The following is a 14,222-nucleotide window of genomic DNA, read 5'->3' on the forward strand; positions in this document are numbered from 1 at the left end:
GAGCACACACTATACACTGACAATATTTCGCAACTTCTCTACCTATTCCTTCCACCACCAACATCAGCCTATTAAATCTATCATGTTATTTCATCTGGTATGTTGGTTTCCATGATAAATACGTCTGTCTGATATCTTGGGGGGCTACGACCCTTCCTTCTATTCGCCAGATTCCGTCTTGGTCCTTTTCTGCCCCCGTCCTTTCCATTCTTCCCATTCTCCTTCTGCTGTGTTGTGGAGGTCTCTAATTTTTATCTTGGGAACCCACTCAGGTGAGCCCTTGGCAGCAGCTACCATTTCTTCCTCTGTTATCTGACATGTCCCCTGCTGCTTTGTCTGCCTGGCTATTCCCCTTTTGCTCCGGAGTGTCTACCCTCCAGTAGGCCTTTATTTTTATTACTGCTATTTCCTGAGGTCCTTGTACCACATCTATTAGTTCTCTAACTAGTTCCTCATGTTGGATCGTCGTTATTGGCCCCTGGGGGGAACCGATCTGTTGATGCGACCGGCACTACTCGACCAAGATGTTTTTGTATTAGTTTGATTTGTTGTAGTTACAGGCTCAAGATAAGGACTATAGCCTGATTGGTTCTGTCACTCGTCTGAGCTTTCCACCACTCCTTAGAGCGTTGTGGTGAATCCCTTGGTCGCCGATCTTGTTTTCTCATTCTGCTAATCAACTTCCTATTTTTTCCGGGTGAGGGGAAAGAGACATAGTTCCCTCACTTCCCCATTCTGCAACAAACTTGAGTTCCATTTTCTCAGCTGTCGCTATTACGTGCCCTAGTTTCCTAACCAGGATCCAGTCATCCCCTGGGACTCAATTGTCCCAGCCTGTTTGAGTCTCTGGTCTAGAGTTCAGATCCGCCCTATTAGACCTCTGCTCTAGTCTGATGCAAACAACCGGAGAGTACTTTCAAATGAAATATACTCACCAGATCATTGTTCCACCTTTGCAGAGGTCCAGGTAGATCCTGCCGACTGAAAGGGAGCATTAAACACCCTCCGATTCCACGGAGACCAAACAAGACTCAATCTTCTTGACACCAGTTTATTCAAGCAAAAGCAGGGCAGCTGCATCCATTTACAGAATGGTGTACAAGCTCTCCGATCAGCTACATTCCATGACTTAACACCCTTGCAGATCATAGATCATTTGAATATACCAATCATTAGTTGACATACTTCTTACTCTAACATCGTTATCCAGTTGTATTCATTTACACACGATTAGGTTATCCTATTACATTCAAGGCACGTACACATGATTATACTATCCAATCATATTCAAAACACATATCCATGATTATACCATCCAATCATGACCAAGGGACTTCTGCTTGCCCATCGGGAGCCGGCACACACACAATTATAATTAAAATTTAAAGGGCCGGCAGTGGGAACGTGAGAAGCATGCGATCTCGCAGCTGGGGCAGGTACTCATTGGTGGATTCAGCGGTCAGGTCATAATGCAGGCATGGGTGAGCTTTAAAACCAGCCTCCTGGATATACAGGGACACTCTGCATCACGGCCACAACTTTCCTGTTCATCTCCATTCTATCAGGGTTGTTCATTTCTTATTGCACCGCTCATCACCCTCGGACACCCAGCAAACTTCTCCCCCATAACTCCCCACCTTATTATTCTTTCGTGTCCTGCCAACCCACCCTCCGCCCCCTACCCCCACCCCATCATGTCCAAGTCCCTTCAAAAGCACCAAAGAGGTGGGCAATTCATTGAATAACATTTGTCTCTAGGTAGTTGTAAATGGCACTATCATTGTGTCCCTGGTAGTGCCTCCCCCCACCCCCACACTGTTGTTTGGTTTATCTACCATTTGATCATGGGCCCATTTTACTGGGATGGTTTGCCCCCCCTTGTCTCAGTCCTCCCATTGTTCTGATGAAGAGTCGTACGGACTCGAATCGTTAACTGTAATCCTCTCCACAGATGTTGTCAGACCTGCTGAGTTTTTCCAGTATTTTTGTTTTTGCTCCCATTGTTCATGGTCGCCTCGCCATCTAGATCCCAATCGTCGTTATTGGCCCCTGGGAGGAACCGACCTGCTGATGCGACCGGCGGCACTACTCGTCCAAGATGTCAGGCAAGTGGTACAGATTTGAGGGAAAGGGCAAGGACTGCAGGAGAAGTGCCTGCCCTTGAGCTGCTCAGCCCTGCTGAGGAAGAGACACTGCAGATCGTAGGAGAGGAGAGCATATGGGCCCACAGGAGGTATACGAGGAAATGTGATGCGCTTATGCTGTGCTGGTCCTTCAAGTGGTTCTTTTCGCTTTCCACTACAGGTCCTTGCAATCCCAAGCCCAGGCCAGAGTCACTGCAAGAGCCTAAAGGCTCCACCTCTGTGGACGATTAACCTACTGACCCAGAGGATGTCTTTTCAATGCCTCTTTCACAACCTCCAGCAGCACAGTTATACCCACACAGGTCGCAGAGGGTTCACGTTTAGAATTGGGAGCAGGCTGTGAGCACATTGCATACACGTTCCCACAGCTGAGGGAGACTGTGACAGCTGAGCCCCCTGACACTTGGAGGATTGCTGGGATACACACCCCTGCTGAGCCCCACACACATTACAGACCTCTAGTCACAGCCACAAGCAGCCTGCTGGACATACAGCTAAAGGTAGGGGAATATATGGTGGAGATATTATGTGCAGCTTTGCACGGGCAATGGAGGAGTCCATACTAGCCATGAATTCGGCCATGTCTCAGGCAATGAACTTGGAGAGGATGACGGCTGCCATGGAGAGCCAGGTTAAGCATTCAACCCAAATGTGCTTGGAACTGCATTCGGAACTCTTAACCATGAACTCCATACAGCAGTGGGCAGGTGAAGGGGGGGGGGTGGGGGCGAGGCACCTGGACCTCCTCCAGGTGTGCCTTCTCCTCAGGGATACAGGGAAGTGCCATCAACCACTGAGATTGGGGAGGGGGGGGGGGGGGGGGGAGCATGTGCCAGCTGTCCCAGGGGCAATCTTTCAGGACACATTGATGGTGAGTGGCCTTTCTTCATCCCGTCTGTCCACTGCCTCCACTAGGCAAGGCTGAGGAGGATGCCCTGCACCAGTGCAGGAAATCCCCATTAGGCCAGAGCCCACCACGGTTATCAAACCACCACCACCTTCTAGAGCAATTAGGGATGGGAAACAAATGCTGGCCTCACCAACAATGCTCATATCCCATGAATGAATATAACACCATCATCTCCAATTCACACACCCATTCCAAACTTCAACATATATTGCCATTCCTTCATCATCCCTGGGTTTAGACTTGTAACTCCCTATCTAATAGCACTGTGGATTTACCTAAACCATATGGACTAGAAGGTTTCAAGCAGACAGCCCATCACTGTATCACTGTCTTCTTATTGGGCATCTAGGGGTGGCCAATAAATGCTGGCATTGCCACATCCCAACAACGAATTGAAAGAAGCAAACTCAATAACCTGTTGAAAATGGCAATGTAGGAATTTTATGTTGTGCATGAACCATTGTGCTAAAAATCACATTCAGTGGAATATCAGCCTTCGGGTTGGAACAATGGAGGATTCTCTCTTCCTTTAGCCCCTCTCTTCCTTTGGTGCAATCAGTCCTAACTTTAAAGGCTTTTGCAAAAAAAAAATCTTTTAATCATGGCTTACCCCTTCTGTTTAAGAGTGATGATTTCAACAGTACAAGTGGCACAGTCTGCAAGTGTTTTGAATAAAAATTTATTGATGCATTACACACACATGCTGTGCATTATGACAGGAGTATTCAGCGCATCAGCAACTACACAAGCTATTGTACACAGGCAAAGGTGTTATTGTTCAGCGAAAGTGGTACATGGCATCTTGAAATAAGATCATTTGTACAGACTCTAACGTGGCATGCAAACTTCATGGTGTTGACAATCCATTGACAGAATGGATCAATTTAGTGCATTGAATCAACACGACCCGTGTGTGTGTGTGTCTGTGTGTGTGTGTATGCCACACGCAATTAGCAACAGTGTAGTAGTTAGGCATTGTCCTAATAAGCACTGAAATGCAAGTTATTCTACCCTACAGAAGCCAATAGACAGCTGTTTCGTGAGAGGTTAAGCCAGCGATGTAGATTTGGCCACATACACATTTAGATTTCCCAAAAGAAACGCACTGCTTTTCTTGGTGATGAACAGCTGAGAATTTTTCAGTGACAGGCAACCAACCCTACGGAAATGTCTGAATACTGTGGAGAACACAGATTATCCAATAGGCCTTGAAAGTCAGTGGCACCTGGTTTGTACAGGCGAGGCCTGCCTAACCAAGCCCTACATGCAAGGCACCTACACCCTGTGCTACCATTGAGGACAAAGCCAGGCATCCACTCTGCTAAAATACACATCCTCCTTTGTGCTCTGTACCTCACTTGCCGGTGTTTGCTTTACATTTGATCATTTTGTTTTCATTCACAAACTCTTATGGACTGTCTACTCTGGTTTCCTCACCCATAGTTAACCATCTACAATTATCATCAGGTAGCTTTTGCAGCAAAAAGCAAACATAAGAAAAGAACAGAGTGAAATTAGGAGCTCCCCGTCATCAAAAAGGTGGGATTGTCAGTCATTCTGAGTAGATACAACCTCTACAGAGGAAATCGGGGTGAGGGATGTGAGGTACCTGATCAGCTGCTTTGGCTGAAAGTTTTGAGCCTAGGGTTGCTAACTCTGGTTGCACGTAGTCTCCTGTTGGTTGCATCACCTGACCTGTTCAGTCAAGCAGTCACTTTCCCATCTCCCACATTTTATGAAGATTAACTGCAATATTTTTCACATCCCTGTGACTTTTCTTCTGGGTTTTTCTCGCAGTTGTGTCCAGAAGATTAATCTTCTCAATTCCTGCAGATTCTAGGACAACCCTGCAGTGTTAGCAACCCAATCTGTATCTACAAATATGTTTGGTTACTTTTTAGGAATAAGTTACAATTACAGGATTAACATCAAACCTACATAATTGATTATATTGTTTGGTGTATTTTAACTATACTACTATTCTCTTTGAACTTCACAGGGTGATTGTAAAGCACATAAGTACCTCAGACAGAGTGCTTGATGCAAACTAGACCAAGTATTGTCTTCCACAGTGGCTACAGAAACTCCTTTGCAGCACAATGCTTAATGTAACGAGAGCACGTTTAAAGGTGCCCGTTTACATTTCTTTGTATACTTGATTGTACAATTTGAAGTCAGATTTGCCTTCTTGGGAGGTCATTGCAGCTGTCAGTCTTTTATTGTAGGCTTGTAAATCTGATTTCTCACAAGTGGGTGGCTCAACTTTTCAAAAAAGACTTACTAGGTGGCAAGTTGCAGCAAAATATGCTTTGTTTTTGGCTAATGTAGTGCTTTCACAAGAGGCACAATATTGTGTTGTTTTAAGGACATTTGATCTTAAAGGTCTATAAATAGCAGTAAACCAAATATAATACTGCACTTAGATACTTAATACTAACTTAGCAACTGAAGATGAGAAGGGTTGCGCAAATCCATTTTACCATAGAAATTAAGAAAGGTTCTAGTTCCCGGTTATGGAAAACATTCATTTATAAAAAAAAAACTATAATTAAGTATGGTGCAATAATGCTTTGAGAATCATAATAAAACAGTTTTAACATCCACTTCAAAATTAACATTCAGTTACCACGGAAGAATACCTGAGTTTTCTAAAACACATTCTACAATGTCCCTTAATCCATACTGTGCATTACTGCAAGACCCATTCAAACTGCAATTGAACAAACACTTCTCTGGGGAAATTCACTAAGTAGGTTTCAATATTAACTTAAAAAAAACACCAAGAAATAGGAGAAGCCAGCAAAAGCTACGTAATTATCATTGAGATTCACATCTGTCTTAAAATGTGGGTAACATTTCATCTGACTGATAGAGGGATTATTAGAAATTGTTATCACAGTAAACATGAGTGAGCTTTCACTGTAGTAATTTAATTGCAGGATGAATGACGCTCAAGGCTGTTGTTGTAACTGACCACTCTGGCCAGGGACAACATTTACAGAATCATATTTGTTAAAAAAGAAAGATCTGCATCTAATACGGATGATTTGAACTGTTGCGTGAAGGATTACTGTTAGTTACTCCAACATGTCCATAAAGGCTACATGAATCTTCTTAAGGTAACGCAGTCTTCGGGATCATAGTGATGTTGGACTGATTGAAGCAAGTCTTTTGCATCCTACCTTATTGTTCAGAACTCTGGGAAAAGACAAAAGCAACTCGTTAGTTTTGAGGTTACAGTAAACATTTTTGCACCAGTATTTTATTCAAAAGATATGATCACCTTATTATGAAAAACTTGAATGAAGAAATGTTCTTTCATAGGCATTATTCAAAATTCAGCTCTATATGGCCAACATTAAAATTCATAGAAACACAGGACCAGCAACAGCTCTGAAGAAGGGTCACATGGACTTGAAACGTTAACTCTGTTTCTCTCTCCATAGATGCTGCTAGACCTGCTGAGTTTTTCCAGCATTTTCTGTTTTTATAACAGCAATAGTCCATTCAGCCCCTCAAGCATGTTCCACCATTCAATCAGGTCAGGGCCGATCTACATCTCAACCCCATTTACCCATCTTTGTTCCATAGCCCTCACAACAAAAATCTGATCAACTCTGGTCTTGAAATGTACAACTGCCCCTTCCCCAGAAGAGCAAATTGGTTCTATGACCTTCAAGCTTTTCACAGATATATCCACATCTTTATTGTACAGTAGTTATACAGGTTAGAGCCAGAGCAGTTGTGACAATCTTCAATTATGGATGGTTAATGAAGTGATAACAAATGGTTTGTATACAATGGCCCTTTGGACATTCTGGTCCTGATCCTAACTTCAGCCCAGCAACAAGCATAAGGGGGAGGCTGAGTGGTGAAGTCACAGCCCCTTCCTTGCCATGTGCTGAAGACATGCTCTTTAATGTCTGCCTTCAGATCACTGGCTTGCATCATTTTAAAACAGGCCTGTCACCCTTCCTGACACGGCTCACCCCTCGCCCCTCACACTGCTCACCGCCCCCCAGCCCCTGACACTGCTCACCGCCCCCCTTCCCATGTGGGGGTATGTGGCAATACCCTATAATATCCCTATTGCCCCTATGTGGGGGTATGTGACAAAATTCTATATAAACCCAACATAATCCTCCATCCGGAGTTGAGGAATCAACTATCTAAGCTAATTAGATTACTGGGCAGCTCCACCTGTACTAAGCAGGTTCACTTCTTTCATTAACTGCTGGTATGATTTACCTGCTGATGTTTGTATATGGGTTTCCTCAACAGATTTAGTCAGTGAAGTGATAAGAGGGTTCTCCATCGAAATGCACCGCCCTTCAATCAAGTTCTTGTTACAGTCATCCAAGCTCATCGTGTCCCGGGATAACTTGGTGTAGGTTGAATGAACCGTCAGGTCGATGAGATCTTCAACTGCCTGGGCGTCACTCAACCCATTTTGCTCCTTCTCCAGTTCAACGACATGGCTCACCTCATTGAGTGGGGAGAACTCGGGGATAGAAATACCATCGTCCTTTGACATAGGGCTAGACACCAAAAAGAAACACTCAGAATGAAATGAGCAGCCCGCTTTTATAAGTCACCATCACCTCAAGGTTGCAGATCCCTGACATTCTTTCATTAGAGACATGTGGCTGAGTAACAGACACTGATTCTAAGTTATGGCATGGCCATACCAATGATTAAGATGTTTGTATAAAATTCCTTCCACCTCAAAAGTACTACAACGTTAATTTTAAATGAATTATTGTCACCATTTGAATAGATGAGGGAATGACTCAATCTGAATGTGTTTGTGCATTCATACAACCTACAGCCTAACTTCAAGCCTATTGTGTCTGCCAAACAAGTATTACACAAAGTAAACTGTGGTTTTTATCCATGCATTTTTACTTACAGGAAATAGAAAGTGCTTCCATTTATTGAACAGGTTTCATGACACTACAAGTCCCAAAGTACTTCAGTGGAATATTTCCAAACTGCCATCGGTGTGGCCGTGCAGGGAGATGTGGCGGCTAATTTGCACACAGCAAACTCCCACAAACAGTAATCATGACCAGGTAATCTGTTTTAGGTTTAGTTCAGAGACAAGTGTTGGCTGAGACACAGGAGAGAATACTGCCCAATATAGGTATACAAACATACCAACAAGGAGCAGGAGTAGGCCAGTCAGCTCCTTGAGCTTGCTCCGCCATTCAATAAGATCATGCCTGATCTGATAGTAACCTAGGTATGTGATCGCATTGTCAATATATCCTGCAGCTCACTCCTCTAACTATGTGGTGAGGAGGTTTGATGAGAATATTTTAAGCAAAGGGTTTGAATGGAGTGACTGGAGGAAGTCTATTTCCTCTGGTTGTGCATCATTTATGGTGACCAAGGACAAAGTTTTCCCCCCATCAGTAGGGAAGTGCAGGGGCGGGCGGCCCTCCAATCGGCACTCCTAATTGGGGGCATGCCGCCATTTTTAGTGAATGGGCCTTAATTGGCACTTAAAGCGCTGTGCACTCCCTGTGCGGGCAGAGGGGGATTCCTAAAATCGGAAGTGCACTTCGATCTCCCTGAGACTAACTGACACAGCTGACTTGCAAGTATTGAATGAATGGCATGGCACTAGGAAGTTCTGAAGAACAAAGGGACCTTGGCGTGTGTGTCCATAGATCTCTGAAGGCGGAGGGGCATGTTAGTGGGGTGGTGAAAAAGGCTTATGGGACACTTGCCTTCATCAATCGAGGCATAGATGACAAAAGTAGGGAGGTCACAGCTGGAGTACTGTGTGCAGTTCTGGTCGCCACATTATAGGAAGGATGTGATTGCACTGGAGGGGGTGCAGAGGAGATTCACCAGGATGTTGCCTGGGATGAGACATTTAAGTTATGAAGAGAGGTTGGATAGACTTGGGTTGTTTTCGTTGGAGCAGAGAAGACTGAGGGGCGACCTGATCGAGGTGTACAAGATTATGAGGGGCATGGACAGCGTGGATAGGGAGCAGCTGTTCCCCTTAGTTCAAGGGTCAGTCACAAGGGGACATAAGTTCAAGGTGAGGGGCAGGAGGTTTAGAGGGGATGTGAGGAAAAACTTTTTAACCCAGAGGGTGGTGACGGTCTGGAATGCGCTGCCTGGGAGGGTGGTGGAGGCGGGTTGCCTCACATGCTTTAAAAAGTACCTGGTTAAGCACTTGGCATGTCATAACATTCAAGGCTATGGGCCAAGTGCTGGTAAAAGGGATTAGGTAGGTAGGTCAAGTGTTTCTTATGTGTTGGTGCAGACTCGATGGGCTGAAGGGCCTGTTCTGCACAATGTGATTCCGTGGAGTGCTGCCTCAGGGAGATCGGTTCCCAAAGTAAAAAAGTTACTGCAGTGAAAATTTCATTCACCATTCATGTCCCCTCATGTGACAATGAGTTGGGACATGGACATAACTTTAAGTAAAAGTGAATGGTAATTTTTTGATTCAGCAATGCAATCTCATCCCGCCCGTGGGTGAGGTTTCATGCTTTTTCAGATGGCCGCCAGGGTTCCCGACCTGCCCACCAACCCTAAGGTTGGGTGGGCAGGTCCACTAAATGAGCTTAATTGTTTTTTGAATGGCCTAAATAGGCCGTTGACAGGTTGGCGGGCGCACAGCTGACTTGGATGCGTGCCCGCCCAACTGACAGGGTGACGTTGGCCGACATCATCCCGCATCAGTGAGTGGGCCCCGCCCCCGCTTACCAACCCGAAGATGCTGGCCCAAGTGTTATCAAATAAACTGTCACTGAGAGAATGATGGCGAGAGGTTAAGGAGACAGCTCTTAGGATACGGAGCAGGAAGAGTTTCATAATGGGGAGAGATTGAAGCAGAAACCACGTGAGGGAAGAGTAGACAAACATAAGAGGGCAGAGCAGTCAGTTTAGTATTTTATTAGCTAAAAGCTACCGCGGATGCTGGAAATCCAAAACAAAAACAGAATTACCTGGAAAAACTCAGCAGGTCTGGCAGCATCGGCGGAGAAGAAATCAGTTAACGTTTCGAGCCTTCATGGCCCTTCGGCAGAACTGAAGCATAGTTAGGAGAAGGGAGAAATATTTCTCCCTTCTCCTAACTATGCTTCAGTTCTGCCGAAGGGCCATGAAGGCTCGAAACGTTAACTGATTTCTTCTCCGCCGATGCTGCCAGACCTGCTGAGTTTTTCCAGGTAATTCTGTTTTTGTTTAGTATTTTATTAGTCTGTCAAAGATTCCTGAATTTAACTCTCTTTGTCAAGCAGAAAGGGGAGGTGGAAGGGGCATTAAGATGGGGGCAGCAACTTACCCCTTGTCTTCCCACCATGTCCCCATGACCTTCCACCCCTTAAAAATTGGGGTGAATGGTTTAAATAGTCTCATCTTCAACAGAAAGTATTTGTTAATATTTCACTGTGAGTTACTGATTAGTGCATGAGAACACTGCAGAAACAGGCCCCAGCCCCCTTGTTCCTGCCAGTTAAAATTCTCTTAACGGCAGTAGGTCACATTGTAAATGTGTTTTTTTAAACAATTGTGAAATTAGGCTCAGGTGATCCAGTATTTATAAATCTCCAAAGAATTGCTGAGATTGCTCATGCACTAATCAGTAACTCAGTGAAATATTAACAATTTGGACTTACCCAATATCTCAACTCTCTCCTTATATTCTAGGTCTCTGTTTCCAAAGAGACAATGCTGCCACTCATTTTTATGGCTACCAACCTGCACATTCAGTGAATGATGTCTTTACAACGCTAGGTCTCTCTGTTTCTCCATATGCTGTGTCTCTTTCCAATGTAAGATGGCCACCGATACCTGTCTGTGCATGTGCACTGGTCCGCGCACGTGCAAAAATCCAATCACATCACTCCGCTGCGCCCAGCTTGCCAGAAAGCGTTATTGTTTTTGTGGCAATATTTTTTCAGTATTATCTTTTTCAGTGTTAACTTAATGGTATATAACTAGGGTTGCCAACACGGACTAGACCCTGGAGATTCGATCACACAACATATGCTGCAGTCTTCAAATGTTATTTTGCTTCCTTAATGCCTTGACAACTGATCTCTCGCAGGGAGACTAATTAATAAATGATGTTCTGAGGTTGCGAAAGCTCAGTTTGGTCTTAACAAACTGGTCAGTGCCCAAGCACCAGATAATTGTGACATGATGTCAGTCCAGTACACAGTATTGTTGGCTAATGCGCTGGGGACATTGAGTTCAAATCCTACCACAGCAGTGAGGAGGCAGTGATGTAGTGGTATTGTCACTGGGCTAGTAATCCAGAGACCCAGGGTAATGCTCTGGGGACCGGGGTTCAAATCCCACCTCGGCAGATGGTGGAATTTGAATTCAATAAAAATTCCATGAAACCATTGTTTTGTGTTGTAAAAACCCATCTGGTTTACTAATGCCCTTTAGGGGAGGAAATCTGCTGTCCTTACCTGGTCTGGCCTGGCCCTACGTGTGACTTAAATGGCCGAGCCACTCAGTTGTAACAAGCCACGACAAGATGCGAGAAAGGAATGAAACCAGGCGGACCACCAGGCATCGACCTAGGCACCGGAAACAACAACGGCAAACTCGGCCCTGTCGACCCTGCAAAGTCCTAATGGGGGCTAGTGCCAAAAGTGGGAGAGCTGTCTCACAGACTAGTCAAGCAACAAAGCATCCTCACGGAATCATACCTTAGAGATAATGTCCCAGACTCCACCATCAACTGTACCACTTCGCAGGACAGACCCAGCAGAGGTGCCGGTACAGTGGTATACAGCCAGGAGGGAGTTGCCCTGGGAGTCCTCAACATCCACTCCGGACCCCATGAAGTCTCATGGCATCAGGCCAAATATGGACAAGGAAGCCTCCTGCTGATTACAATGTACCGCCCTCCCTCAGCTGATGAATCAGTGCTCCTCCATGTTGAACACCACTTGGAGGAAGCACTGAGGGTGGCAAGGGTGCAGAATGTATTCTGGGTGGGGCAAAATGTCCATCACCAAGATTGGCTCGGCAGCACCACTACTGACCGAGCTGGCCGAGTCCTAAATGACATAGCTGCTGGACTGGGTCTGCGGCAGGTGGCAAGGGAACCAACAAGAGGGGAATACATACTTGACCTCATTCTCACCAACCTGCAGATGCAGCTGTCCATGACAGTATTGGTAGGAGTGACCACCGCACAGTCGTTGTGGAGACAAAGTCCCGCCTTCACACTGAGGATACCTTCCATCGTGTTGTGTGGCACTACCACTGTGCTAAATGGGATAGATTTCAAACAGATCGAGCAACTTAAGACTGGGCATCCATGAGGCGATGTGGGCCATCAGCAGCAGCAGAATTGTACTCAAACACAATCTGTAACCTCATGGCCCAGTATATCCCCCACTCTACCATTACCATCAAACCAGGGGATCAAACCTGGTTCAGGAGGGCATGCCAGGAGCAGCACCAGGCATACCTAAAAATGAGGTCTCAACCTGGTGAAGCTACAACACAGGACTACTTCCATGCCAAACAGCATAAGCAGCAAGTGATAGACAGAGCTAAGCGATCCCACAACCAACGGATCAGATCTAAGCTCTGCAATCCTGCCACATCCAGTCGTGAATGGTGGTGGACAGTTAAACAACTCACTGGAGGAGCAGGCTCCACAAATATCCCCATCCTCAATGATGGAGGAGCCCAGCACATCAGTGCAAAAGATAAGGCTGAAGCATTTGCAACAATCTTCATCCAGAAGTGCCGAGTGTATGATCCATCTCGGCCTCCTCCAGAGGCCCCATAATCACAGATGCCTGTCTTCAGCCAATTCAATTCACTCCACGTGATATCAAGAAATGGCTAAGGCACTGGATACTGCAAAGGCTATGGGCCCTGACAATATCCTGGCAATAGTACTGAAGACTTGTGCTCACTTGCCACATCCCTAGCCAAGCTGTTCCAGTACAGCTACAACACTGGCATTTACCCGGCTATGTGGAAAATTGCCTGGGTATGTCCTGTACACAAAAAGTAGGACAAATCCAACCTGGCCAATTACAGCCCCATCAGTCTACTCTCCATCATCATTAAAGTAACGGAAGGGGTCATCAACAGTGCTATCAAGCGGCACTTGCTTAGCAATAATCTGATCACTGACGCCCAGTTTGGATCCCGCCAGGGCCACTCAGCTCCTGAACTGATTACAGCCTTGGTTCAAACGTGGACAAAAGTGCTGAACTCCCAAGGTGAGGTGAGAGTGACTGCCCTTGACATCAAGGTAGCATTTGACCAAGTGTGGCATCAAGGAGCCCTAGCAAATCTGAAGTCAATGGGAATCAGGGGGAAAACTCTCCACTGGTTGGAGTCATACCTAGCACATAGGAAGATGGTTGTGGTTGTTGGAGGTCAGTTATCTCAGCTCCAGTACATCATGCAGGAATTCCTCAGGGTAGTGTCCTAGGTCCAACCATCTTCAGCTGCTTCATCAATGACTTTCCTTCCACCATAACGTCAGAAGTGGGGAGGTTCACTGATGATTGCACAATGTTCAGCACCATTCGCTACTCCTCAGATACTGAAGCAGTCCATGTCCAAATGCAGCAAGACCTGGACAATATCCAGGCTTTGGCTGACAATTGGCAAGTAAAATTCGCGCCACACAAGTGCCAGGCAATGACCATCTCCAACAAGAGAGAATCCAACCATCGCCTGTTGATGCTCAATGGCATTACCATCACTGAATCCTCCACCATCACCATCCTGGGAGTTACCATTGACCAGAAACTGAACTAGACTAGCCATATAAATACTGTGGCTACAAGAGCAGGTCGGAGGCTAGGAATCCGGCAGAGAGTAACTCACCCCCTGACTCCCCAAAGCCTGTCCACCATCTACAAGGCACAAGTCAGGAGTGTGCTGGAATACTTCCCACTTGCCTGGATGAGTGTAGTTCCTACAACACTGAAGAAGCTTGACACCGTCCAGGACAAAGCAGTCTGCTTGATTGTCACCACATCCACAAACATCCACTCCCTCCACCACAAACGCACAGTAGTAACAGAGTGTACCATCTACAAGATGCACTGCAGGAATTCACCAAGGCTCCTTTGACAGCACCTTCCAAACTCACAACCACTACCATCTAGAATGACAAGGGCAGCAGATAAATGGGAACACCACCGCCTGGAAGT

At 45.7% G+C, this 14,222-nt stretch overlaps 1 protein-coding gene across 1 annotated transcript in view; it reads right to left on the reverse strand.

Moving 5' to 3' along the window:
- Positions 1 to 3,717: 3,717 nt before the first annotated feature.
- The window catches only part of map7d2b (MAP7 domain containing 2b), a 213,915-nt gene continuing 203,410 nt past the window's right edge, over positions 3,718 to 14,222 (reverse strand). Inside the window, exons 17-18 of the mRNA XM_078559598.1 lie at positions 7,303 to 7,592; positions 3,718 to 6,252 (exon numbers count right to left, since the gene is read on the reverse strand). Of these exons, the coding sequence (XP_078415724.1) occupies positions 6,245 to 6,252; positions 7,303 to 7,592 (298 nt within the window). The 3' untranslated portion in view covers positions 3,718 to 6,244. The remainder of the gene's footprint in view (positions 6,253 to 7,302; positions 7,593 to 14,222) is intronic.

Source organism: Cetorhinus maximus, chromosome 16 (genome assembly GCF_964194155.1).
Source record: "Cetorhinus maximus chromosome 16, sCetMax3.hap1.1, whole genome shotgun sequence".
Classification (NCBI taxonomy): Eukaryota; Metazoa; Chordata; class Chondrichthyes; order Lamniformes; family Cetorhinidae; genus Cetorhinus; species Cetorhinus maximus.